Source organism: Oratosquilla oratoria, chromosome 9 (genome assembly GCF_046742065.1).
Source record: "Oratosquilla oratoria isolate Oo_2021 chromosome 9, ASM4674206v1, whole genome shotgun sequence".
Taxonomy (NCBI): Eukaryota; Metazoa; Arthropoda; class Malacostraca; order Stomatopoda; family Squillidae; genus Oratosquilla; species Oratosquilla oratoria.
In genome coordinates this window covers 61,879,251-61,907,137 of record NC_134785.1, presented here as the reverse complement: position 1 = coordinate 61,907,137, position 27,887 = coordinate 61,879,251, and the positions used below count along the sequence as shown (strand labels likewise).

The 27,887-nt window shown below is 37.0% G+C and overlaps 1 protein-coding gene across 1 annotated transcript; it reads right to left on the bottom strand.

The window, feature by feature from the left end:
* Window positions 1-2,367: 2,367 nt before the first annotated feature.
* LOC143028490 (uncharacterized) lies at window positions 2,368-25,952 on the bottom strand. The gene is made up of 5 exons (XM_076190666.1): window positions 25,813-25,952; window positions 20,293-20,466; window positions 16,645-16,872; window positions 9,932-10,093; window positions 2,368-3,738 (listed from the first exon to the last, which is right to left on the bottom strand). Exons 1-5 carry the CDS (start codon window positions 25,814-25,816, stop codon window positions 3,692-3,694), a joined length of 615 nt encoding a protein of 204 aa, XP_076046781.1. The 5' UTR covers window positions 25,817-25,952; the 3' UTR covers window positions 2,368-3,691.
* Window positions 25,953-27,887: the final 1,935 nt, after the last annotated feature.

The window sequence follows — 27,887 nt, the reverse complement described above, 5'->3', positions numbered from 1 at the left end:
TGTGTCACAAGAGGAAAGCTGTAGGTACTTGGGCATAACAATCACACATGACCTAAGCTGAAATGCCCATTTAGAACAACTACAGGCAAAAATAGCACAATCCCTGAGACTGATATGAAGGACCCTTGGTGCCTTCAGCAGAAAGGTGAAGGAAGCAGCATAAATGGCCCTAGTGAGGTCACAAATAGAATACATTGGATGTGCCTGGAATCCACACATCTCAATAAATATTGACATTGAAAGTGTCCTATGGCAAGCAGCACACCTTGTCACCCACCAGTACAAGTATGAACAGCATGCTGAGTACTCTGGGATGGGATTCTCTGCAGACTAGGCACACCCTCCAACATCTGGAAATATTCTACAGAGTGCACCGAGGACTAGTAAACATCCATATACCTCAAGACATCACCAGAACAAATAGAACCATTAGCAAACGGCAGCAACAATACATCCACAATTAACATATCACATGAGTGCTACCTGTACAGTATATTCAAAAGAGGTGTATATGTATACAACAAACTGACTAATGCAGCAGGCACTACACAGTGGTTCAGAAGAGCAGCCTTACCCGTCATTCATCAGATGCTGCCTCCCTCCAATCTGAAGAATCTGTAGAGGCCAGGCACCCTAATTACTGGCTGATATCCCTGAGCAGTGGACACTGCTTTTTGGGATTAATCAAATCAAGACTAAGATTACAATTTTCACAAATGGGAGAAACAAATGTATACTAAAAAAAATACATACATACATATGCCAAAGGCTTTTTCCTCCTTACATGGGAGGTAGCCAAAAAGAAAAAGGCATAGAAACCACTCCCACCCATTCCATTCCCTACATATTCCACTCCCCTCCACCCTCCTCCTTCTCTCTTTTCTTGGCACTTCCTGGATGACATATATATATATACATATATATATATATATATATATATATATATATATATATATATATATATGTGTGTGTGTATATATATATATGTGTGTATATATATATATGTGTGTGTGTATATATATATATATATATATGTGTGTGTGTAAATATATATATATATATATATATATATATATATATATATATATATTAAGAAAAACTTACAATGGAATAAGATGGTATTGTGAAATTTAGGGAACAGACTGGTGTAATGGCAGTATAAAAGAAAAAAGAAAAGAAAAAAACAGATAAAGACATTTTTGGTTACTATTGTCAGACAATTCTGTTCACCTAAAAAGATAATCCCAGCCCAATAAAGTGTTGGGGCCACTTGTATCCCAAGAAATTTATGAATCCCAGTCCGAGGACCCTTAGTGTAATCCTTGGATATCTACTAGGGTTTTCCTTAGCTGAATAAAATCACCTGGTGGTAGCCAGAATCAACATGAGAGTTGAATATGGATACCAAATGATTAGCTGCGAGAAGTTGAATCCATTTACATTATGGACCAGGTAACTTTAGTAGCTTGTTTTCATGTTCGGAGTTGGACAACTAATGTTGTGATTTTGCGTAGTTGAAGCCACCCTCTCCCTCTAGAAATTGAAGGATGGGGATCCCTATCAATCTTCCAGGCATACTACTGATGCATCTGTGCAGTATAATTAAAACTATATTTGGTATCATCTTTTATTGCAGTATAAAACAAATAAGGCATAGCATTTTTTCTTCTTTAATATTTACTTATCTATTCTATCTTATTTATCTATCTATTCATTTATTTTATTTATTTTTCATGTACTTATTTTCTTTTTTACAACAAAGCTTTCAAATGTGTTAATTGACCTCTTAAGTTCTAATCACTATGGCAGAGAGCAATAACATTGCAATGCAAAGCATTTCAGTGGCAACTTTGTGACTTTTGACACATATTATAGCTCACAGATCTTGTTGTGATAATGATCAATGTGATTTCATTCTCTTGAGAAGAGTATCTCTACCCAAAAAGGGATACCAGTGTCTGTCCCTTAGAATAAATTCCTCAGGCACCATCCAGAAATAGAATCATGTAAAGTACATCATAATGAAGGGGTTCACCATTTCACCAACACATACATACATACATACATACATATACCAAAAGCTTTTTTCCCCCTCATAAAGGAGGTAGCCAAAAAAACAGGCATAAAAACCACTCCCACCCTTCCATCCCTATCACATCCACTCCCCTCCACCCTCTTCCCTCCCACATATCTTGGCACCTCCTGGATGACGGGTCATCCCTGCATCTTGTCCATTGCCCTGGGTCAGAAGCAGTGTCGCAAGACACTTTCACCAGCACAGCTCCTATAAATACTTTATTCCAAGAACTCCCACATCATTCTTGTGTGTTCATTCCTTTGATCAAGACTCTTGTGATAAACTGTCAGGAAATTAAGAGCTCCTATCTCTGAATGAATTTCCTTTGCAAAATGAATAGGAATGACAATTTCATTCATCTAATATGAATCATTTGGCACTTAAAGAAGAAAGGCACATTTCAAGGAACAAATGCAATTGGGATGACATCAGATGCTGGTATCATTAGGAGTGTCTTCTAAGCTGTTAATCTTACTTTGGAGACAGAGCCTGAGGCAAAATTCCACTTACAGAGTTTCGGGTTTTATGCAGTCATAGGCATCAACATACTACTTAATTTAGCCTTCAAATCTGATAAAAACTCACTGTATTTGACTTGTACGTTGGTTGAATGGGAAGTTATATGGACTAGTATTCTTAAGTAAAGCTTAAGTATTTGTGTTATCACAGCTAATAATTTCAAACCCATAATATGATAACTGATAATCAAAATGAGGGTTTATAGTCTAGTACAATGGTAGCACGCTGACCTCATATTCAAGAAGTAAGCAGATTGAGCCCCGCCCAGGCCTGCGAGCTTAAGCTGTTTAACCCCTTCCATACGGTGCCGCACACGTAGGCGTCATGGGGAGCGAGTGTATTCGCGAGGCTGCCATATCGGCGTCTTGATTATATTTATTGTAGTCGCCCCTCCATAATGACATTCTTTCTAATTCATTTGTAATCGCATTTTCTATGGTTATCAAAATTCACGGGTGAAGAGAGAACGATCGATATAAGCGGTGACTATATTTTATGATGCGAGTATTATTACGACACGTCGTACGGCTGGCATTGGCTGCTGCCACCGAGATCTAAGTCCATGACGCCTACGTGTGCGGCACCGTATGGAAGGGGTTAATGGGGAGGTTACTGCCATGGCTGGACACCACGGTAGAGGTTGAGGTTTGCCTCGGTTGACGTTCTGAGGAGAGTCTTTGAGAATGATATCGGAACTGAAACCTGGTAACTTTTAACTATAACTTTAAGTACAATCATACAAGATCTCTATCTATGAACCAAGGGCCTCTTCCTTTTATAAAGGAGGTAGTCAGTCAAGGCATGCACCCACCCCTACCCATTCCACTCCCAGCGATGACTTATGTTCACTTCTCTTTTTCCAAGATCTTGCAAAATTGAAAAAAAAAAAAAAAAAAATGTATATACAAGATCTTACACTCATTAAGTTATTCATACTATTAAAAATCATTACGATTACTTGCTCTAAGATTTAGGAGCGAAGGCAAGCCTAATACAGTACTTCCACAAGCTATAGGAGTACACTTCAATGTTTAACTAGTACAGTAAGTAGTACGTGGATGCCTTGTGGCCAAATACTCAATGGATTTGCAAGTCTTAGGTCTCCTTAGGGAACTTCCTTGGAGGTGGCATTGGTGGTCCACCTGCAAGGCAAATATAAAGGATAAAGAACTATTTCAACAGTATATGCCAAAAATAATCAATGAAGTTCTATGAGACACAAAGAATAAAGGTAATTGAAAAAATCACATGATATCTGTAAGATAGACATAAAGGAAAAAGAAGTGCTTCTTACATATATGGCATATATAATTCAAAGAGAATCAAAGGGCAAAAGTACATATATACCAAAAGGCCCTTTCTCAAATAATGGGGAAGTGGCCAGGTTAAAACATATATTCTATGGCTCATTGGCACAGTGGTACCAGTTACAATTGCTAATCCAACAGTCCAGGTTTGATTCCAGCTCAGGACTGAAATAATTTCAGCATTGCTGCACTGTGAGCCTATACTCCAGTTCTTATGGCCAGGGAGTTGTGTGTGTGGGGGAGGGTGGTGTAAGGTCACAGCATATACCATATATTGGGCATATATGAGCTCTGAGCTCTCATCAGAGAGGGTACCAGGTAATAGCTATTGATCACGAGTCCAACGCATAAAAGATCCAAGACTATAGTGAATCACTTTATATAGATGAAGTTGGAACTGCACAAGAGTTTGAGACTAGATATGATAAATTGCAGAGTAAGAGATGGGAACAGATAAGCATTGCTCCTTTCCTATATGCTACAATTAGGTAAATAAACACCCTTAACCCATCCTACACCCATTGAAAACTCATTTGTTGTCTTGCCTATCTTAGCTCCTTGTGGAGATAATTGTCCTCCTTGTTTTTAATTTTTCTCATGGTCTTTGCATTATCTGCAGACACGTTAGCATAGATTGTTGTACCTTCCATAATGTCATTAACATGACAAAAAACATTATAGGAGCTAGCACCCAACCTTGTGGAGGTCTACTGCTAACTGCACTCCATTCTAACATCTTATCCTGTCCTTATGTACCTTCTTTAAAAATAAATAAATAAATAAATCCTCCATTCAAGTAGCAGTTGGTCCCCCAGTGTGTACCAGTTTTCACATAAGATGACCATGAGATACTTTATCATAAAGCTTTTTCTAGATCAAAATACATATAGTCCACCCAGCCTTCCTTTTCTCACAATGCATCAATTACTCAAGTAAAAGCTTCATAGGTTTGACACACAAGCCCTTCCAGATCTAAAACTAAATTGATTGTCAAAATGTTCGTGTCTTCAAGATATCTGACCCATCAGACTTTCACTATCGCTTCACATAATTTCACTATTGTGCTGGTCACAGATACCACCCTGATATTTAGTAGTGTCTTCTTACTTCTACCTTAATGAACTGGTACTACATTAGCCTTTTCTAATCCTGTGGTACTATCGCTTCCTTTAATGAGCAAACAACAAGAGTATTTATTTTGTTCGCCAGTTCTCTACATACTTTAAGTATCCAGTCTGAGATCCCATATGGTTGTAAAGCTTTTCTCACATCCAAATTATTGCTCGACTATCCTTCCTCTAAAAAACTGCTCTTTATGAAGACAGATTGGAAATGTTCATTCATTATTTCTACCTTATGTATTGGTTTGAGACTATTTCTTTGTCACTGGCTGAAAGTAGTAGAAGATGGGAATAGTTGCTGTTTGTCAGCTCCACATGTGAAAAGGTGTTAAAAACACAGCTGATATTGACAGACATTGATCTTAGGCCCAGTCCACGAAATGAGTATCAGCCTCAAGGATAGACTTCTTGATGAAGGAGAGGGGATCAGCAGGTTTTTGAAAATTGGCATCTCTGCTGTCCATCTTGCATGACCACTACAAGTAGGCACCTATCACTGGTCCCAGAGTGCAAAAGATAGAAATGAATGGCAAGTGGTTGTAAGTAGATGAAAAAAATGACATGGACTGATGGGATGCTTTTGTTTGCCCCATAAATTTCTCAAGTGAATAATGAAGGGTGGGAGGTTGCCATACAATAAAATTGTTAGGGGAAACCAGCTCTGACTGTTGGGCCCTGCTGTGGAAGCACTGTGTCTTGTTGCATCGTCTTTGACCTAAACAGTGTGGCAGGGGTTAGGGATGGCCCTTCATCCATAAGGTACTCTTGAATAAAAGCCAAGTAGGTTTGATAAATGTGGGTGAGTGCCTTTGACTTTGCTACTATAATAATAATAATAAATTTTAATTTTATTTGGCACTGAATCAATATACATGAAGTGCAGATCATGAAAAGAACACATACAGGTACTCCTCGTTTAACGACAACAATTGAGACCAGCGCGCCGTCGTTAACCGAATTGGTTATTAAGCGAAAGTGTATACATATACGTACATGTACTGTATGTACAATGTCCAGCAATACATGTATCTTTATTTTCGTGTATTTTCCCTCTTTTATACAGTACATTAAAGCTTTATTTACTGTTTATTCACGGTGGTTAAGTTCCTAAAATTACCGTATATGACCAAATCCGCGTATGCTGACATTCCATATTGAATACCGGGATATTTTTTTAGTTTCGACCATGGGCACAATATAGCAATAGAAATTTAATTATTAATTTTGTAAATTAAAATGTATCAACGTAATATGCAATTTTGTGGGCGGAAATGAAAGTAAAAAATACCTTGCTAAAAGAAAATATGCTAATGAACGAAGTCGGTAGCATAGCTCGGGATGCCATCTTGTCGTCTGCCAACGTCTCTCACAACGACGACGAGCCAGATGACATTTAATTTGCAGGTAATGATTTATTAAACACAGGTTAGGTTAGTTTAGTTTAGGTTAGACGAATTAATTTATCATCCTTTCATTTCTTCGACATCGGCATCTATCATAACATGGTGTACCATTCGTCCGACATGACTACGTTACTTACAAAATCTGTTTTAGCATTTTTTTTCATTTCTGCTCACAAAATTGCATATTACGTTGATACATTATAATTTACAAAATTAATAATTAATTTTCTATTGTTATATTACGCCCATGGTTGAAACTAAAAATTTACCACTACCGGTATACACTGTACCCCAGGTAGTTTTTGCAGCTTGCAGGATGGTAATGTAGACCTAAGCTTCAGAACACTTTACCTCACAGTTAATATCCACCGTACAAGTTCATTTATAACATCATACAAATTTGCCTCAGCCAACTTAATTATCGTACATGACGTCGTAACTTCGGGAGATTTACGTTAAACGACGTCATAAAGCCCGTCGTTACTCCGAGTTGTTGTTAACCGAGTAGGTCATTAAATGAGGAGTACCTGTAGTTCAAAATAACAATTACAAATGACAAGGATAACACAAAAAAGCATGTAAGCTTATTCCATTGTGGTCCTCATGAGTCAACATGGGTTAGTAGGGTACCTCCCTTATACTGTAAGGGGAAAGAAGACCTGGCTACAGTATACAGGTAGTCGTCGACTTTCGACCTATGCGACTTACGACTGATCGACTTTATGACCACGAGATAGTGCAATAATATTTAACATTTAATAGAGTAATAGAATTGCAATGTTATGTCTGGCAGCGCAGAACAATTACTCCGCACACCGCGAGACGCTAGTACGATAGTTTTGGCAGGCTGCCGACAGCGTCAGCATCCCAGCCAGCTAAATATTCTTTCAATTTTTTGTTTGAAGTAAAATCTTTCCCAATTTTGCATTGCATTTTGTATTTTTGTATTTCTATATGTTTTGCAATTAATAAAATGTAACAATATTTTTTTATGACTAGGCTAGTTTGTCGATAACAGTATGTTCGGTACAGTACGTAAACAGAAAGAATGTGTTTTGAAATAAAAAAAAATCCTAATTTTGCTTTGCATTTTGTATTTTTATATGTTTTGCAATTAATAAAATGTAACAGTAAAACTTTTTTATGCCTAGTCTGTTGTCGATAACAATATGTTCAGTACAGCATTTTGTATTTTTATGTTTTGCGATTAATAAAATGTAACCGTAAACTTTGTTTATGCCTAGTCTGTTGTCGATAACAATATTTTCGATACAGTACGTAAACAAAAAGAATGTCTTTTTGAAATAAAAAAAAAATGTCCGAATTTTGCCTTGCAATGATTTTATTGTAACAAAAAAGTATTTGTAGGTCAAAGATAACAGGACTTTATTCAGTATGCATAGGCCTAGGCTACGTTTCCTAACGAAAATTATAAAAAAGTTAAATGAATATTAAACAACGTAGCTCAAAGATAATAAGATTTTATTCAGTATGCATACGTTTCTTAAAGAAAGTCTGATGGTAAAATAATAAAAAGGTTAGAAAATACTCGTACAGTATTAGATATCATAGGTTAAAGATGATAGGATTTTATTCAGTATACTTATGCCTAGGCTACGTTTCCCAAAGAAAATCAGATAAGATTATAAAAAGGTTAAGAAATACTATACAACATAGTTCAAAGATGCTAAGATTATTTCAGTATGCTAAATATAATATACAATATATATATACAGTAACAAAAATATTTAAAGGGTAATATATACTGTATATATATATAAAGACTTACGACCTGTCTGTCGGAACCAAACTTGGTCGTAAGTCGACGACTACCTGTATAGATAGGCTTAATACACACGGTCTTCCAGATCTAAAAAGGGATTGGTTATCTGCCAAAATGTTCTTCTATACAAGTTATCTAACCCATTTATCTCTTCCAACATCAAGACTGAAAGACAACACACTACTGCATGCCAGACCCCCTGACATCCATCCCTCTGAATCCTTTCTCCCTCATAAGGACAGAGTTCACCTGGCCAGGCTGCAGTGTAGTCACCATCCAGCCCTTCCAAATCACCAGAGGTGGATGGATGAATACATCATGGATATCTGTCCAGGAGGTAACATTTCACCCCATACTATTCAACACATTATGGAAGACTGTATTGTACACAATTAAGCATGCCAAGAGCACAGTGTGTACTCCATCAGGGATTTATGAGAGAACCCCATTCCAGCCATGGCATTCATTAGGGAGATGGGACTGCTCAGCCATACTGCCCAATCAAGATCATCATCATTATCATCCCCCTTACAAGAGAGGTAGCCATGTCAAAAGGCACACACCCACTCCCACACATTCCACTCCCATCCACCATCCTCCCCCCCTCTCATCTTAGCTCCTCGTGGATGAAGGGTCATCCCTGTCTCCTGCCCACTGCCCAGGTCAGAAGCAATGCAGCAAGACACAATGTCCACAGGTTTTATATAATTTAGCTATCATACTTGTCAGTGACAATGGTTTCTACTTCAAAGGTTTCTCTTTACTTCTTCCTATATGTGTTGACACTATGTTACCTTTTCTAGTCTTGTGCTCTTGTTTCTTCCACCAATAAGCAAACAATAAGATTATAAATCTTGTTTGTCAACTGGTCTCTGCACTCTGTTAGACCCTGGAACTTATCTCATGGCTAATATTTCTAATAATCTGTGCTATTACTTTATTTCCACATTTATTGTAGCCAACCTAACATTACTGTCTACTTCTCTCTCCTCTAATAAATAATCTTCTTTGGTGACAACTGATTGAAAAGTTTTATTATTTCAGCCTGTATTGATATTTCATTATAAACTTTTCCATCTACTCTCACTATAGAAATTCCTTTGTATCTCAGTTTACCAGTAACAAATCTATACAATAGTTCAGGTTCACCTTTGCATTTATCAACAATGCATTTTTCAAAATTATATTTCTCTCTATAGATTCTCACATATTCGTTTCTAGCCCTTCTCTGATAGTTATTTTGTTCACTCTCTTCTTAAACATTTTCCATGGCACATATGTGGCTTTCTTTGCTATATGACATCTATTCTTTTTTTTAAATAACCTTTCAATATGAATGTTTTCTTTCCATTTACCCTTAGCACCCATTTTTCATACCCAAGCAGTAGAAACTTTCAAAGACTTTCCATGTAGGGCTCCTACATGATAAATAAATGTGCAAAATTTTGTATTGCACAAATTCAATAACAGTGTAGACATAGTATTATAGGGAGGGCAATTGTATTTTGTCAATGTATTGTGTCAATAATACTGTGAACATGGTATCTGCTGCACTAGGTATGTACAAGTTGGGTGTGTGATGGGAATATGCACTGGCTTAGACACTCCCCTTATAATAAGGAAAAGGTCCTTTGGTATGTATGTATATAATAATAACTGATTATGTATGTTTCAACATGAGTCAACACGTGTCAGTAGGGTACTTAACACCCTTCTCTTACCCATAAAGTTGGTTACAGGTTTTCTTGTTGCCAGGAGCTTTTTCCAAGCCTCATGCACTTTCTCAGTGTATCCAAAGGGCACAGCTTCCAGTTCATAGAGGGCCGTGCCATCAGAGAGCACCTTGGAGGAGGTGACACGAATGCCAGCAACTGTCAGGTCTCCTAAAGAAAATTATGAAGTTACAAGGTTTTTCCTTTTTTATGTATGACAAGAAAATATAGAAGTAAGAAAGTTGTTTGCATACCTTAGTAAATGTACATGTGTGCTATATAATTCTTGTTTTCTTTCACATGACAACAACCTTTATTGCAAGTTTAATAACTATTGTTTGAACAAAAATGGTATGGTACATCCATACACCTTGCACAGACCAACTCACTATAGGGAGTGGTCTGTAAATAAAGTCACATTTTAGAAAAAAAAATATATATATGTATATGGAAATTAAACTATTATATTATTTCAATACAGGTATTACTCAACATGTCAAAAAAAGACCTAAACCTGTAATACATTCTCCTACCACTGTTTATCATTTATGTTCTTTCCTAGATTTACTCATACAAGGGAAATGTGCCCAAACCAAAGTACTCACCCATGTCATCCATAATTAGAACCCATTTAATTACCCTTCCCATCTTAGCATCTTTGGATTGAAAGGTCATCCATGTCTTTATCACACTCCTCTTCCATGGTAGCTGACTTACCACCCTTGTTTCATCATATGGTGACCCTACTCCTTATCCACTCAAAATAATCTATGAAACAGATGGAATGCATAATCATAATGCATAACACTGGAATGCATAATCCCTTTATTCACTCACAATTTCCCTCCATTCACTCCAATCCCTGCTCAACAACATGTACAACTAAAGCTCCCTTTATTTCATCCACCATTTTCTCAATCATCCCCTAAAGCTCACTCCATTCACTTCTGCTTTCCACATATTTTTTAGTCTTTCTTCATTCCTTCTTTCCATATACCCAAACTGCCCCAACAGTCTGATCTACTACCTCACAGCTCCCTTCCCAACCCCATCTGTCTTACATCCACCTTTCCCACACTACTCTTGTAACACATATATATTTTTCAAATACTTTACCTCAAAAATAATCATACTCTTCCTCTCTGCTTCTTTTGTATTCCAAGTCTTTGATCCATACAGTGCCATGTGTACAATGGGGTGGTGGATAGGAGTGGAATAGGTGGGGATGGAATGGGTAGGAGCTGAATTATACCTTTTGACTTTGGCCACCTCCATAGTAAGGGGGAGGGAGCACTTGATGTATGTATGTATGTAGTGGTAGCAGCAATAGTAGTAGTAGTGGTAGTAGTACTAGTGAAGTGAATATGAGTGAAGAAAGATTAGTAAAAAAAGTGTGGAAGGCAGAGATGGATGGAGTGAATATGAGGGAGCAACCATGGATGAGATGGATGGATAAGGTGAAAGGGGCATTGAACAAGAGGTGGATGTCTGTTGAGGAAGGAAGGGAGAAGGCAGAAGATAGGGGTGAGTGGAGAATGGCTGTGTATGAATGATATTGTGATGAATGGAAAGAAGTGGGTGGTGGATGGGGGGGGATTAGGGAGTGGTTATTAGTGAAATATATTTTGATACAGCCCAAGGCATTTCTCCCTGTCTTCAATGTTTCTGCATGAGGGGATGGAGAGGGCAGGGTCATTGGTGAAATGAAGCATCATTGTTGTGGATGTGCTGTGTCTTTCTGCATTGCTTCTGACTCAGGGTAATGAGCGAGATGCAGGGATGACCCATCATCCATGAGGAGCCAAGATGAGAGGAAAGGGATAGTGGATGGGAGTGGAATGGGTGGGAATAAAAAGGGAGGTAGTGGAATTATGCCTTTTGACTTTGGCTTCCTCCATAGTAAGGGGGAAAGAGCCCTTGGTACATGTTTGTATGTATCATTATCGTTATTACTATTACAATCATTATTACTATTATCATCATTATTAGTAGTAGTATTAAAGGGAATCCTTTCTGGCTGCATTAATTTATAATTCATTCACAACCATTCTTTATTCACACCTATCTCTTGCCTTCTCTCTTCCCTGCTCAGCAGACATTCCCCTTGTACCTCAAGCCTCCTTTACTTTATCCATCCATGCCATTATCAGAATTCCCCTTAACCTCACTTCATCCATTTCTGCCTTCCACACTCATTTTGTTTGTCTTCACTTATTCTTTTCACATGCCTAAGCCATCCCATTATTCTTTGAGAGCTGGCAGATAGGGATGATACTGCCTGAGTAGTGGATGGAGTACAGGGATAATCCTGTATCTACAAGGAGCTAAGAAGAGACAACAAATGGGTTTTAGATAGGCATAGGTGACGGGTGAATATGAGATTTGACCTGGCCTTCCCATGTACAAGGGCAAAGGGGTTTTTGATATATGTATTATTATTATTAATATTCTTATCATTATTACTGTTAAAATTATTATTCTGACACAGCCCAAATGGATTTCTCCCCATCTCTTTTTCTGCATGAGGAGACGAAGAGGGGAGGTTGCCAATTAAATGAAGCAGCCTTGTTGTGGATGTGCTGTCTTGCTGTATTGATTCTGACCCAGGGCAGTGGGCAAAATGCAGGGATGACCCATCACCCAGGAGCCAAGAAAAGAGGGAGGGAGTAGTGGTGAATGGGAGTGAAGTATGTGGGGATGAAATGAGTAGGAGTGGACTTTTGCCTTTGACTATGTACATACTGTATGTATTATCATTATTATTATTATCATCAATAGGATGAGATGGATGGATGGGGTAACAGGGGCATTGGGAAAGAGGGACATATCTGTTGAGGAAGGACAGAAGATAGGGGTGAGTGGAGAATGGTTGTGTATGGATGATGCTGCAATGCATGAGGGGGAGTGGGTGGGGTATGGGGGGTGAAGGAGTATGTGTGAAAAATAAATTGATGCAGCCCGAAGGGATTTCTCCCCGTCTTCTCCATTTCTGCATGAAGGGACGGAGGCGGGGAGGGGGGAGTGCAAGGAAAGGAGGGGATGGGGGAGTAGGGAGTATTTATTTGTGAATGATATTTTGACACAGCCTGAAGGGACTGCTTTCTGTCTTCTCTTTTCTGCATGAGGTGACAAAGTGGGGGAGTCTCCAATCAAATGAAGCAGCCTTGCTATGGAATTACTGTGTCTAAATTGCTCCTGACCCAGGGCAGTGGGCAGGATACAGGGATGATCTGTCATCCATGAAGACTTAATTTTAGAGGGAGGAAAGGGTGGTGGATGGAGTAGAATAAACAAGAGTGGTACATGCCTTCTGACTTGATATATAGATACATAGCTTCTTGAGGTATCCTCAAAACATTACAAGAAATTATTTAAATGTATTCACATTTTGCTCCCTGAGATATTAATATTTTTGTAATTTGCATCTTACTTGATGTAGTTGAAGAATTTTTTATACAGTACATGAGGAGAAATCCTCATTCTCCCACTGTGCCAACCTTATCATATCTTTTTGTTAATAATTCTACATACTTCACCAGATAAAGACCCATTGAAATCTGAGAAAATAGGTAGTAAAAACTGAAGAAGTTCAAGTTGTGCTGTTGGGTGAGATAACCATTCAACATGACTAGAGCAAAATCTCTAGATCTAGAGTAACTGAGTCAATGAGCTAAAATTAATAAATCTATGATTAAACAAATATAAAAATAAACAATAAATAAAAACACAGTCATGTTTGGGAAAATGTCATCTGCGTGAGAGTATGGCAACCTGTCCCAGATTAGATTAAAACAACCAAACAATGCCAAGATAACAAACATGACTGAAACATAAATGAAATGCACAATAGGCCACGATAAGAAACTGTAATTATGATTTTCCTTAAAGCTTTCCTTAACAAGTGATTTTTTTCTGTTATTCTGGCTACCTCAAGTTGTTTTGAGGAACCCTGTATGTGGTAAAGGAGTTATTGCCAACCTTGATTAACCCTAGCTGTCCATTTTCCCTTTATTCAGTCTTCTACCAGGCTGTTTTATTCATATCTGTGTCACCCCATCATTAGTAGAGGCTATAAGTAATCTTGATTAACCTATTCTGAGTGACAAACTAATAACAGAAAGCTTTTGATACCGTCCCACACGAAAGACTACTTACTAAATTAGCTTTGCATGGAATAAGTGGTAGCCTATTAGGTTGGACTAGTAATTGGTTGAAAGGTCGAAAACAGAGAGTTGTTTTAAATGGAAAAACTTCTGGATGGAAAAATGTTGCAAGTGGAGTTCCTCAGGGTTCCGTTCTTGGGCCACTTCTATTCATAGTATATATAAATGATATAGACAATGGACTAAAATCTACTGTTTCCAAATTTGCTGATGATACAAAACTGTGCGGAGTGGCAAATGATCACTCAAACCAATTAGATATTCAAGAAGATTTAGATCAATTACAGCAATGGTCTGAAAAGTGGCTAATGAAATTTAACACAAGTAAATGCAAGGTAATGCACATAGGTAAAAATAACAGTAAGTACGATTACAAGTTATTTGGAAATTCGTTAACAAAAGTGGATAGTGAAAAAGATCTCGGCGTAATTATCAGTAACGACCTCAAATCATCCAAGCAGTGTATTTCAGCCTCTGAGAAAGCAAATAAGATTCTGGGATTGATTGCGCGATCTTTTGATTTCAAAAGTCCATCACTCATTAACAAGCTATATAAATCGTTAGTTCGTCCACATTTGGAATATGCTGTTTCCGTATGGTCCCCGAATCTCATTAAAGACATTGACAGACTGGAAAAAGTACAACGGCGAGCCACAAAACTGATTCCAAATATCAAAAATAAATCATACGAAAATCGACTTAAGCACATGAATCTGTTTTCCCTAAAAAAGCGTAGACTCAGAGGTGACTTGATACAGGTCTTTAAGATTTTAAAGGGAATTGACAACATCAAAAGTGACCAAATTTTCACATTGAATGAGAATCAGACAAGAAACAATGGTCTCAAACTGTCCGGAAATAGATTCAATTTGGAAGTAGGTAGAAACAACTTTGCCAACCGTGTAGTTAATGAATGGAATAAACTTCCTGCACAGGTAGTGCAATGTAGTTCAGTTCGAAGCTTTAAGAATCATTTAGATAAATACCTAAGTAAGATGCTGTAATGATTATAATTTATGTTACATTATTTGTTTTTGTTATAATTTGTCTGTCTGATTTTCATTTATTATTAGTTATATGTCAATTTATAATCATTTACTATTTACCTTTTTGTTTGTTATTCAACTATACCTATGCATTTATTTATGTATTTTATTTGTTATTTTTACATTATTATAGTTTTAATTTATTATTATTATTTTTTTTTTTTTTTTTTTTTGCATCCGACCTAGATATGGATCAAAAGGTCTCCTGTCGGCATGCTCTGCCTTTGTAAATCCTTTGTAACATACAGTAGCTAATCTGCCCACCTCCCCAAAACCAACATGAATTCAAGAGGGGCCACTCCACCAGCACACTTCCCACAAATATCCCACAAGTGCTGGAAGGCTTTAACAAGAAAGCAACACCAGGAAGAATGATCACAGTAGCAATAGACATAAATAAGGCTTTTGATACAGTTCCTAGACATATACTTTCAAAAAAAGATCATAAACAGACATCCACAACATTAACAAGAAATGGCAAATTAACTTCTGAGCTGACAAACAGTGCAGAGTAACTTAAAACAATGAAATTTCTGGGACTAAAGGACATGAGCCCCCCAAAATGCAATATTCTCACCTTCATTATTCAGTTTTTCACAAGTGGTCTCCCGGCACCAGATTCAAAGCATAACAAAGCATAAGTAGATGATCTAACAATAATAATGCAGCATAGTAACTACAAAATAGCAAAGAACACATAAGACAAACAAGAAACAATGGTATAGAAACATAAATATAGAAGGCTTCCCTCCAAAATTTTAACATTACTCACTCCAAACAACCATGAATAAAAAAAACACCCAACAGTGAAATTAAATGGACAAACCCTTCCACTGGAAAAGGAGCCAAAAACTTGGGGTGTCAGTTCGAACCCTGCCACCGGTGAAGTTGAACCAAGGGCATGGTTCATTAAATTCCATGCTACAAAGCCCTCTGTGAGGGGCATCCTAGCCTTCCGATGGGAGGAGTTTGTGACATTAAACCATATCATTATCATCACTTTTAATACATGACCTTCAGTCCACACACCAAAGATCTGACAACAAAAGTCACCAAGAAAATAAAAATACTAAAACCAATCACAAGCACAGGCTCTGGACATCAGAAAGAAACTCTACAGCCTATAAGCAGTTCATGAGAACCATACTCAACTGTTTCCATAGCATGGTTCCCACAATTAGGAAGACAATGACACCTTACAAACTATATACTGTAGAATAAAACATTGGGAATAACAACAAGATGCAATAAAACCAGCCTACACATAGAAACCAAAATCCTTCCCAAAAACATCACATGAAAATGACAGGTACACAATTCTATGCAAGTCCTTAATTCTACTCGCATATTTCATTACATTACAAAAACTTAACCAATTGAATGGGAGGATTCTGGGTGATTTCAGTGCATCCCATTATTCTCTAATAATTGACAAATTAGGAAGAAAACACACCACAAAACATGACACCATGTGTGACAATGAATACCACAGGTCAAATCTCTGGTAACAAACCATTAGAACCTCGTTCGAAGGTCACAGGTGTACCAGCCAGTGTCATCATCTCCTTCGTTGTCCAACTCTGGTCTTGAGGATCCACTTTTTCTGAGAACATGTGGTCCAACAGGAACTTTCTCCGTAGGGCCGTGTTCTCTTCTGAATCGTCATAGAGTGGGTGTGGACTGTCCTGAGGTACCAAGTTCATTACCCTGAAGTGATCCCCAGCTATTATTGTTTTGGGGGCTATTCATGGAACCAGAGTAAAAAAAAAAAAAGTAAATTAAAAAATATACCTGAAAACAATAAAATCATAAAACAATAATGATGATATAATAATGACAGTAGTTGTAATAATAATAGTCAATGAATCTGTTACCCCTGGTCTCTCTTGCAGAAGAGCCACAGCCTTCAGGTAACCAGCAACAGCTCCTGGCCAGGTTCACAAGTTACTCAGGGAAGATGTAATGTTGTCAAAGAGTTGTTAGTGTGAGGCATTGTAGTATGAGGTGATTAGTGTCCTCTGTGTTTTGGTTGCACCTAGAGCAGTTTGAATCCATAGCCAGGCCTATTTTGTGTTGGTACTGCTTCAATGCTGGATGGTGTCCCGACCATAAGGATATCAGTGTGATTCTTATCCTAACAGGATGTTGGAGGATTATATCTATGGAGCTTATTTCTGGGGGATTGCTGGTGGAGCATTGAGTTTGGTCCGTTTTGAAGGGCTTATGTGGTGATTTGAGTGTATTTACCTAGTTGTATTATACGGGAAGGGAGTTATGCTCACGGTGACCCATCTTTGTATCTTTCAGCATAAAGTTTTTTCTTAAAATCTTGAATAGTGTTTTCACACACTGTTTCTTTATCTAAATTATTCCAGGTATCCATTACTCTGTGTGGGAAGCTTTTTTTTTTTTGTGTGTATGCATTTTTGTGTGGACATTTTGTGTCATAGTAGTATTAGTTAATAATAATATCTACTGAAGTGTCCATCAGCTATTATAATTTTAGGAGCTATATAAAGAACCGGAGAAAAAAGAAAAAAATTACAAAAACAATAATTATGATGATGATACTAGTAATAATGACAAAAAACACTGTAATAATAATAATGACTATCATTATTATAATAACAATGATAATAACAAAAAGTAACAGTGCATAACAATAATGATGTTGTGAAAATGGTGCTCTAGACAGCCTTGTAGTTTATGCCTGATGCTTCAAGCAATGCATAAGTAGCATTGTCATGCCCAGAAGAATGAGCTGATAGACATTACCCCCTTGGATTTAGATCAAGGATATGAAGTCTGATATTCTGGGGCAGTATGGTGCTATTTGATAAGTGTGCTCTTGGGTGAGCATTGTTGAAAGATACATATTTAAAGTGTTCTTAATTGTAAGAGGCTGTATTAGCAAATTAAACTGTCTACCCAGGTGCCAAATGTGTTGAGTGAAAATGGTGTAGTTTTGTGGGCGAGTGTGGGTAGTTTTCCCAGCTACTGCATTATAACACAGGTGGGTGACTTAGTCCCAGTATGTGAACCCATAGTAATGACATAAAAGTAAGAATATCCTGACAATGTTTCAGTATGCCATTCTGCCTTGTCGCATACCCATTTCCTGCTTGCCCATAAGTGATTTTCTTTCTTCAATTGAAAGCACCATGAAATCTTTGGAAAATGTCAAGCACCCTTATTGTCCCTCCTTCCCCATCATTCTTCAAGGGTGACAGTGGGAGTGACCTAGCGAAAATATGGGGGGCATGGGCATTTCACTGATATCAGGGATGTGAGTTTGGGTGTTGAAAGTACTGCAAGGTTTTGTTCAAGTGGTTTGCATGTGAAGGCAACATGGCATTAGTGGATATGCAGCTGTCTCTGGCCAATCTCATGTTCAGTTATGCACAAATACGCGATATAGCAATATAAAATGAATTATTAACTTTATAAATTATAATATATCAACGTAATATGCAATTTTCTTGGCGGAAATGTAAAACAAAAAAGTTGCTAAAACAGATTTCGTAAGTAACGAAGTCGCGCCGGACGAATGGTACGCCATGTATGTTTTGATAGATGCCAACGTCGAAGAAATGAAAGGATGATAAATCCGTATATTCTAACCTAACCTAATCTAACGTGTATTTAAGGTCATCCGGATCGTCGTCGTCGTCACGGATGTTGGCGGCCTGTTCAATCACTCTTTCTGATTGCGGGGTATATAGGTTTCTCATAGCTTGAAGGAATGCATGGATTTCAGCTCCATAGCATTCCTTCAAGAATATATACCTCGCGAGGTACTGGCGGAAGTACCGAGGGCGTACACCAGGCCTCAACTGGACCGGGCAGACAACAAACACTTGACAAACGACAAGATGGCGTCCCGAACATATGCTAGCGACTTCGTTCGTTAGTATATTTGCTTGTAGTAAGGTATTCTTTTTTATTTCCGCCAGGAAAATCACCTATCACGTTCATGTATTATAACTTAGAAAATTTATATTTAATTTTCTAATGTTTTATCGCGTATTTGTTGGCAACTGAGCAAATACCTCTGCAAGCAGTGACAGTGTATGATCTGAAAAATGCACGAGCAAAATCGTAAAGTGAATTAAAGAGTGTAGTGTACACTCTAAGGGAAGAGATTATACATTATATGGATGATAGTTGTGTGCTTGTGAAACAAGAGGTCTGAAGGTTGCAAGTGCATAAAACAGGAAATGAAGTGAGATGTGAAACAGGATGTGAAAGTATTGAAACAGGAGATAGAAGGAATTCTGTGATGATGTAAAAACTTGAGAGGATTTCAAAAGTAATACTGAAAGTTGTTAAGGAAGTATGTAAAGCTAGTAGCACAATGAAATCAAAGGAAAAATTATGTAGGATATCAATAAAAGAAGATGTATAATACAAAGAAAAAGAAAAGTTGATGAAGAGGATGGAAGTAAGAGAAGGGTGGCTGATGACATGAAAATAGTGACAATGATGAAGTAGTGCTATTGAAATGTATCTGAATACAGTAACTTTAGTAATGTTTTGAGCAAAGAAGACATAAGGATGAAAGAGGTACTAATCATACATACAGACCCCTTAAATGACCCCCCTCCCCCAATCACCACTTCCCATTTCCACCATGCCTTACTACCCATTATATCTATTGACTTGCGAAATGATTAAACAGATTTAAAAATAATTTATTTAATGTCCCTATTGCAAAAAGGATGGAGGGGATTATTATGTTGATTCTAACGCAAAATTCGTATATTGCGGTAAAATATTCAGGGCTACTTTGACTTAGTTCTATCATAATTATTTTGTCAGCGTTGTGGGCTGCATGTCCAGACTGGAATTGCCATCCCCCTAAATGTGCCGCCCCAGGGCATATGCTCCCCCTGCCCCCCCCACCCCCTCCATGTGAGGGCCCTGCATACATACAGGGCCAAAGAATCTGAAAAAGAAGAGGAGAAAGGAAGGCAAAAGGGGGCTAAAGTAATGGAATCAGGAAGGTGGTACGATTCTGTGCATGAATGAAGGTAATAGGAATGAAGGAAGCAGTGGGAGAAAGATGAGAAGTAGAGGCTGGTGTGGATAATTGAGAAAGAGGGCAGAAAACTACAGAAAGGGGGAAAATAGTAGGAGACCCATTTTTTTGTCCTTTTTTTACCTTCTGATTGGGCTCGGATTTCATTCCTCCTCTCTGAACATTCCCACAGCCTCAGAATACTAGGGCATTCGTCTCTCACTGCAGGCGTAATTGGTGGCAGAAGATCGTCCGCCATCACTAATGTCGTTTGCGTCACCACCGTCAGTAACCAAGCCAAGAGCAACAATAGAGGCACTGACAAGAAAAGACATCCATAGTCAGACAAAAATATTATTTCATTATTATCAATAACGGTCGCAATCTATTCCATAAGTCGGACATTGATTCTTAAAAAATTAGTTCCGAAGTATCAACAAATTAGGATTAAAAAGAAAATTCCAACAACGAGAAGAAAGTGTCGGGCGTGTCATATTTTTGAGGCGACATTTGAGACATTAAACAGCATAGTTATTATTTGTCGGAGGCAATATCGTGTTGAAAAAAGTGTCAACATATAACAAAAAAGTTTGAATATTAAAAAAAAACCTGCAAATAAAAAATCGTTGGGTAGCAATTTAGTACTGATAAAATGACATGTCAGGAAGCTTTAAATAACTAAAACCCCATCCATAATAATAAACAAGAATTGTATAAAAAAATGAAAAGTTTATTACATTTTTAAAAACCCAAGCGAAGAAATGCGTATGTGCCTCACGCAGAATACCCAAACGCGCGCACGCATTATCTTGTTTTTTTGAAAAACGAAATATCGTAACTAAAGTCATTTCTACTCAACGAAATAGCAAAAGCAAGTAGCATGCTAGCTAGAAATGTCTAGTGTGCCGCCACCTGAAGACAACGGTATGTAAAACTTAAAAAAAAATTCTTTAGATATTTACGACAAAAACGTCACAGAGAAGATTCCCACCATTCTTCGTCCAAACAAGTTCATCTAAGACAGAAAAATATATCTGATTACAGTCCAACGGTAAACATTTTCAAGTTCAGTAGTTTATCAGACAGGGTAACTTGGATTGTGATTAGGCTGTGTAAAAGGTACACTCTAAAAATAGTTCAGGTTTATGCACCAACTTCACAGAGTTCAGACGATGAAATTGAGTCTTTCTATGATGATTTAAGTCAGGTAATGGATCAAGAAAAAAGTACACAGTAATAGGCGACTTTAATGCTAAAGTGGGGAAGAAGATGGGAGATGAGTCGTGCATTGGGAAGTTTGGAGTAGGTGAAGGGAATGACAGAGGCGAGAAGTTAGTTAATTTTGCAGAGAACTACAAAATGAGGATAATGAGCACTTTCTTCCAAAAGCGTGAAGGTCGCAAATGGACTTTGAGAAGTCTAAATGGAACAACAAAGAACGAAGTAGACTTCATATTAGGAGATGAGAGCAAGAGCGTTAGCGATGTTACGGTCATAAAGTTAACGTAGGTAGTGACCATAGAATGGTAGGTTGCACAGCTAAATTCAATTTCAGAGCCGAGAAAAATAAACTAGTTTTAAAAAAGAAAATCAGCCCTGCAAAGATTAAGGATAACGAGAAGAAATTTAAATTAGAAATTAAAAATACATTCGAAGCTCAAAAAACTAACGAGGACACCGTCGAAGATATGGATTTTAATTTAGTGAATACCATTAGGGAATCGGCAAAGTAGGAAGTACAAAAAGTATTAGAGAAAACAAATACTCGAAAGCTACAAATGACATAATTAAAAGAAGGGACATGCAGAAAGCAGGAGAGACGAAATTGAAAGAGTAGAACTAAACAAGCTTATCAACAAAAGACAGAGACCAGAGAAAAGAAAGAGAAACATGGATGAAATAGAGGAAACTATTTGGAAAGGCAAAAGTATTAAAGGGACCGAGCGTAGACGTGCTTTAGGAACACAGCAAATGATATGTTTGAAGGATAGGAATGGAGAAATTAAATGTAGAGACAGAATGGTAAAAAGAGTAGAAGAATTTTACTAAGAGCTTTACTCGTCGAAGACCGTAGTTAAGTCAGTGAATTCATCTGTAGACGTTAGTAGTGTACCAGAGATTACAAAGTAGAATTTGCTCTAAAAAATATGAAACGAGGAAAAGCACCAAGGGAAGATGGTTTATTGATAGATCTCTTGAAAGATGCTGAGAAAGAAGTTCATATTAGGTTAGCTCAGTTGTACACCCGTGCTTACGTTAAGAAAGCGTTCCTGAATCGTGGTGCAATTCTATAGTGATTTTACTTCATAAAAAAGGAGACTATAAGGTCCTTAGTAACTATCGGCCAATTAGCTTGCTATCAAATTTATATAAAGTATTCTCCAAGATCCTTACAAATAGACTAAGTCAAGTTTTAGATGGAAACCAACCAAGAGAACAAGCAGGCTTTAGAAGCGGATATTCGATTCTAGCCCATTTGGAGGCGATGAACCGACTAATCGAGAAAACGACAGAATACAATCTTTTTGTTTAGCTCTTGCAGATTACGAGAAGGCCTTTGACTCGGTAGAACAAATAACAATACTAAACTGGCTAAGCAAGCAGAGTACAAACGAACAGATTGTAAGGGTTCTAGAAAATATCTATGCGAAAGGCACCACTGTAATTCGACTATATAAAGATACAGAAAAGATCAAGATCGAGAAAGGAGTACGGCAAGGCGATACAATTTCACCCAAATTATTTACAGCTTGCTTGGAAGAGATTTTCAGAAGGTTGAGTTGGGAAGAGAAAGGTTTGAAGATGGCGAATATTTGAACCACCTTAGATTTGCGAATGACATTATTCTTATTTCAGAAAGAACAGAAGACTTGCAAGATATGCTGAGTGATCTGAACAAGAGTCTCAAAGTAGGCTTAAAAATGAATAGAGTAAAAACAAAATAATATTCAACACGAAATTTCAAAGTAAAGAGAGTATAATCGATGGTGAGAGTCTTGAAGAAGTTGAAGAGTATAATTATTTAGGCCAGATGGTGAAAGTGACAAAAGATCATGATAATGAAATAAAAAAGACGCTCTACACTTGGTTGGAAAATGTTTGGTAAATATAATAAAATCCTGAAAGGCTCTCAGTGCATTCTGCCGGCAATAATCTACGGGTGTGAGACTTGGAAACTAACGAAGGCGATGGAAACAAAGCTAAGGATTGCACAGAGGAGAATGAAGAGATCAATGATGGGAATAACGCTGAGAGACCGAAAGAGAACAAGTTGGGTGAGAGAGCAGACTAGAGTGAAAGATATTGTGGAGGCGGTTAAAGAGAGGAAGTGGAATTGGGCTGGTAAGTTAATGCGAACGACTGATGAGCGATGAAGCAAGAGTGTTACTGAGTGGACGCCACGAGATGGAAAGCGTGGAAGAGGGAGACAAGACAGAAAATGGAGAGATGAGAATGAGAAGTTTGCAAGAGTGACGTGGCAGAGGTTGACACGGTCGTGTGGATCATGGAATACTGTTAAGGAGGCCTTTGTTCAGCTGTGGACTCAGGATGGCTTATTTGATTTATATATATGTATATGTATATATATATATATATATATATATTATATATATATCATATATATACTGTATATATATCATATACATACATATACCAAAGGCTTTTTCCCCCTTACACGGGGGATAGCCAAAAAGAAAAAGGCATAGAAACCACTCCCACCCATTCCATTCCCTACATATTCCACTCCCCTCCACCCTCCTCCCTCCCTCTTATCATGGCACCTCCTGGATGACGGGTCACACACACACACACACACACACACACACACACACACACACACACACACACACACACATATATATATATATATATATATATATATATGTATATATATGTATATGTATATACATATATATATATATATATATGTGTGTATATATATATATGTATGTATATATATATATGTATATGTATATATGTATATGTATATATATATATGTATATATATATATGTATATATATGTATATGTATATATGTATGTATATGTATATATGTATGTATATGTATATATGTATGTATATGTATATATATATGTATATATGTATATATGTATATGTATATATGTATGTATATGTATATATATGTATAATTATATATATATATGTGTGTATATGTATATATATATATATATATATATATATATATATATATATATATATATATATATATATCTATATATATATATATGAATATATATATGTGTATATATATGTATATTTATATATATATATATATTTGTATATATATATAAATATGTATATATATATGTATATATATATATATATTGTCAGTGTATTTGGGCAGGAGTTTTTCTGTAATGCATGTTTCATTAAAAGTGATGGCTAGTTGTGCATTAATAATTTTCTTAAAGGTATTTTCCATATACCTTATTAAGGATTTGTTTTCCTTAGGAAGGAAATTTATGACTTGGCTGTATGTAGTCATATTAGCTAGATCGCGATTTCGGGTTCAAGACCCTTCTTCAGTAGCTATAGGGATAAGAATTAATCCGAAGATTCTAGTAAAGATCTAAGTTTTATACTAGAGTTCCTATACTTGCTAATCACTGGGGGTGGTCACCTGGTATTACGGGCAGGGACGAAATGTCACGTGCGCTAGGGAGCCTCCGGGTTTGTGTTATATATATATATGTTATATATATATATATATATATATATATATATATATATATATATATATATATATATATATATATATATATATATATATATACAGAGGTGGGCAAGTGTGTTCCCTTAGTGGGTTCCTGCGTTCTTGCGTATGTACGCACCGCCTTTTTAGGAACACAAGAACGCAAAAAAAATCAAAGGAACACAAGTAAAAGGAACTTATTTGTGTATATAATAATTCCTTTTTGTGGAAAAAAAAGTGGAAATCCAGATTTCCTTGTGGGAATTTTGTGGTAAAAATCTTATTCGTGGAAACTGGCATAGATGACAGTGGCAACACTGACCTGACCCCACACCTCAAGTTCCCTAGGTCACCACTCGAGTCAGGGTAGGCGTCCTTTAGTCCTTCTCCTGACTTTTTTTTTTTTTAAGTGCTATATAAGTATAGCACATTTTCCTCTTTCTGTCGAAATATATAGACTCACAGTTTCAGTTTTTTCTGCTATGACTGTGGTTTCAGTTGTGATTTACAAATATGCTACTACATTTTTCATCAGTAATATATATACATATATATATAATATATATATATATATAAATATATATATAAACGTAATTACATACGCAAATTTATTTATACACACACAATATATAATATATATATATATATATATATAATATAACGTAATTACATACGTAAATATATTTATACACACACACACACACAATATATATATGTATATATATATATATATATATATATATATATATATATATACGCAAATAAATATGAACATATATGTATATATTCTCGTTCATATGTACTTAATTACGTATGCGTCACTGTTATTAACAGACATCTGTCAGCGTCTGTCGTCCATTTTTAATCAATTCACATATTGCCGTTGGTTACTGAGAAACCATAGTTAAAAGGCACGCCTACTCCATAATAGAATTAATTATTTTACGTACCCATGGGGTTGATGGTATTTTCTACTAGTTCTAATAAATATAGTCAGGTGATAGCTGACTTTAGATGTACTTTCGCACTACTTGGTTGCAAACATGCAGTAACAACTTTCCTACTATACTGTTATCTAGACTTACCTGTCGCTTGATTTGATCGAAATAGCACTGTTACTGTATACAAAGTGTTTATGATAACAGATGATTCATGCGTTCGATTCTGATCTGGAGACTAGAAACAAATTAATTTTTCTTTAAGCGTAACATAATACATTAATATTATATATATATTGAAATCTTTTATTATTAAATAATTTTTATACCTTCTTGTAGGTAAATTTATCAATATTTTGTAATAAAATAACAAATATTAACTTATAAGATTCGAACGAAACTCATTTGTAAACAAAGTAAGATAGAAAATGAAAATAGAATTCTGTATTTGAGAGAAAACAAAATAGTTTAGGGGTGACAACACTATTTTATTTACTTGTAAAATATCCTAACATGACCACATTCACTAGGTAACACTACACAGCTTGATGTGTAGTGGGAAGGGTAGAGGGTGCAGCTATTCCACATCTGCTTCCCTAGCATCTGCCGTCCAAACACACGCTAGACTCTAGAGGCTAGAGTGTAGGAGCAGACGTGGCTGGTGGAAGGCTCGCTGTCCACTTATATCGTTTCCGTGGTCGTGAAAAGCCAAATTAGTGATCGTCCCCCAAGCTCTTCAATAGTCTCCCGACCTACCTGAAGAACACCACATTCTGCACAGTCGAAGTATAAAAAAAAAAAAAACGGCTGGATGCCTTCATACAAAAAAAAAAAAAAAAAATAGATGTCACACCTCCCACACCATCCTGTAGTAAGACGTGGCCCCACTACAATAAACTGGTACATCGTATACCACCTCACTGAAGGCAACACGTCCGGAGAGTAAATAAAGGCAGCTTCTGCAGCTTAGGCTTGTTCGCCGAGATATTTACAAGGTAACACAAGATAATGGTAGCAGCGACCCCTATACAGACACTGCGAGTACGCAACAATGACCATTAAAGAACTGCACACAGACGTGGCGCCTGGCAAAGTGCCGCGATCTGCAGGGTTCGGTCTGAACCTCGCAGACATTGCAGAAGCCGTCAGGTCGATACTTCCAGGGTCCTGTCCCCGGGTCCTTGGCCAGGACGAGGAGGAAGATCCTGATGGCCAGTCTCAGGAACTTCCCCTCGAGAAACAGGACCCCCAGGGCTTTTTGTGCTCCCGAAGGAACTTTGGCCAATCACCAAAAGGATCACAGTTCTGATCCAGCTGACAATTAGAAGAACTCGAATGACAATGTTAGTGCAAGTCAACGTTTTTTTTTTACAAAGACCGAAGGGAGACTCGCAAGGCACGACTTCAAACAGGGACAGAAAGTAACAACACACAAACACACACACGCTACTTGTTCCCAAGTCTTATATTTTCTTTGTTCCTTTACTATTATTTCCTCATCTAATGTTACTAGTCCATCTATACTGCAGATGACATTGATCAACCCTGACGTTGGTTGGCTAATATTTCCAGATAGTGCATCTGCTGCAACATTCTAACTGGAATATACTGAAGTGTAACAAACCACCTGTCTAATCTGCCCTAAGATTCTTATGCTTGAATAGGTTCTGAATAGATGTATGATCAATCCACACTCTGGATATCCCAGTATCACATCTCCAAAACTTTCTAATAAATGTATCACTGCTAAGGTTTCTTTTTCTATGATGGAGTAGTTTCTCTTTGCACTATTACAAAGTCTCGATGTGTAAATATCGATCTTAATGTTCCATTTCTCTCTTGCATCAGTATGCCTCTTAACCCTATATCAGACGCATCAGTACATAAAATGAACTCCCTATCATAATCAGGAAATATGAGAACTGGAGAACTAGTGAGTCTCTTTCAATTTGTCAAAAACTTGGTGTGTAGGTCCCCAAATTGACTTTGAATTTTTCCTCAACAAAGAAGTTAGTGGATTAGTTATGTCTGCAAAACTCTTGATAAATTTTCTATAATACCCTGTCAACCTCAAGAAACTTCTAACT

What these genes read in the sequence shown, in the direction of transcription:
- LOC143028490 (XM_076190666.1), bottom strand. An exon ending in AATCCGAGCCCAATCAGAAG is followed by an intron (nt 16,873 to 20,292) that starts GTAAAAAAAGGA and finishes TTCCATGAATAG; the next exon opens with CCCCCAAAACAATAATAGCT. An exon ending in CTTCGAACGAGGTTCTAATG is followed by an intron (nt 10,094 to 16,644) that starts GTTTGTTACCAG and finishes AATTTTCTTTAG; the next exon opens with GAGACCTGACAGTTGCTGGC.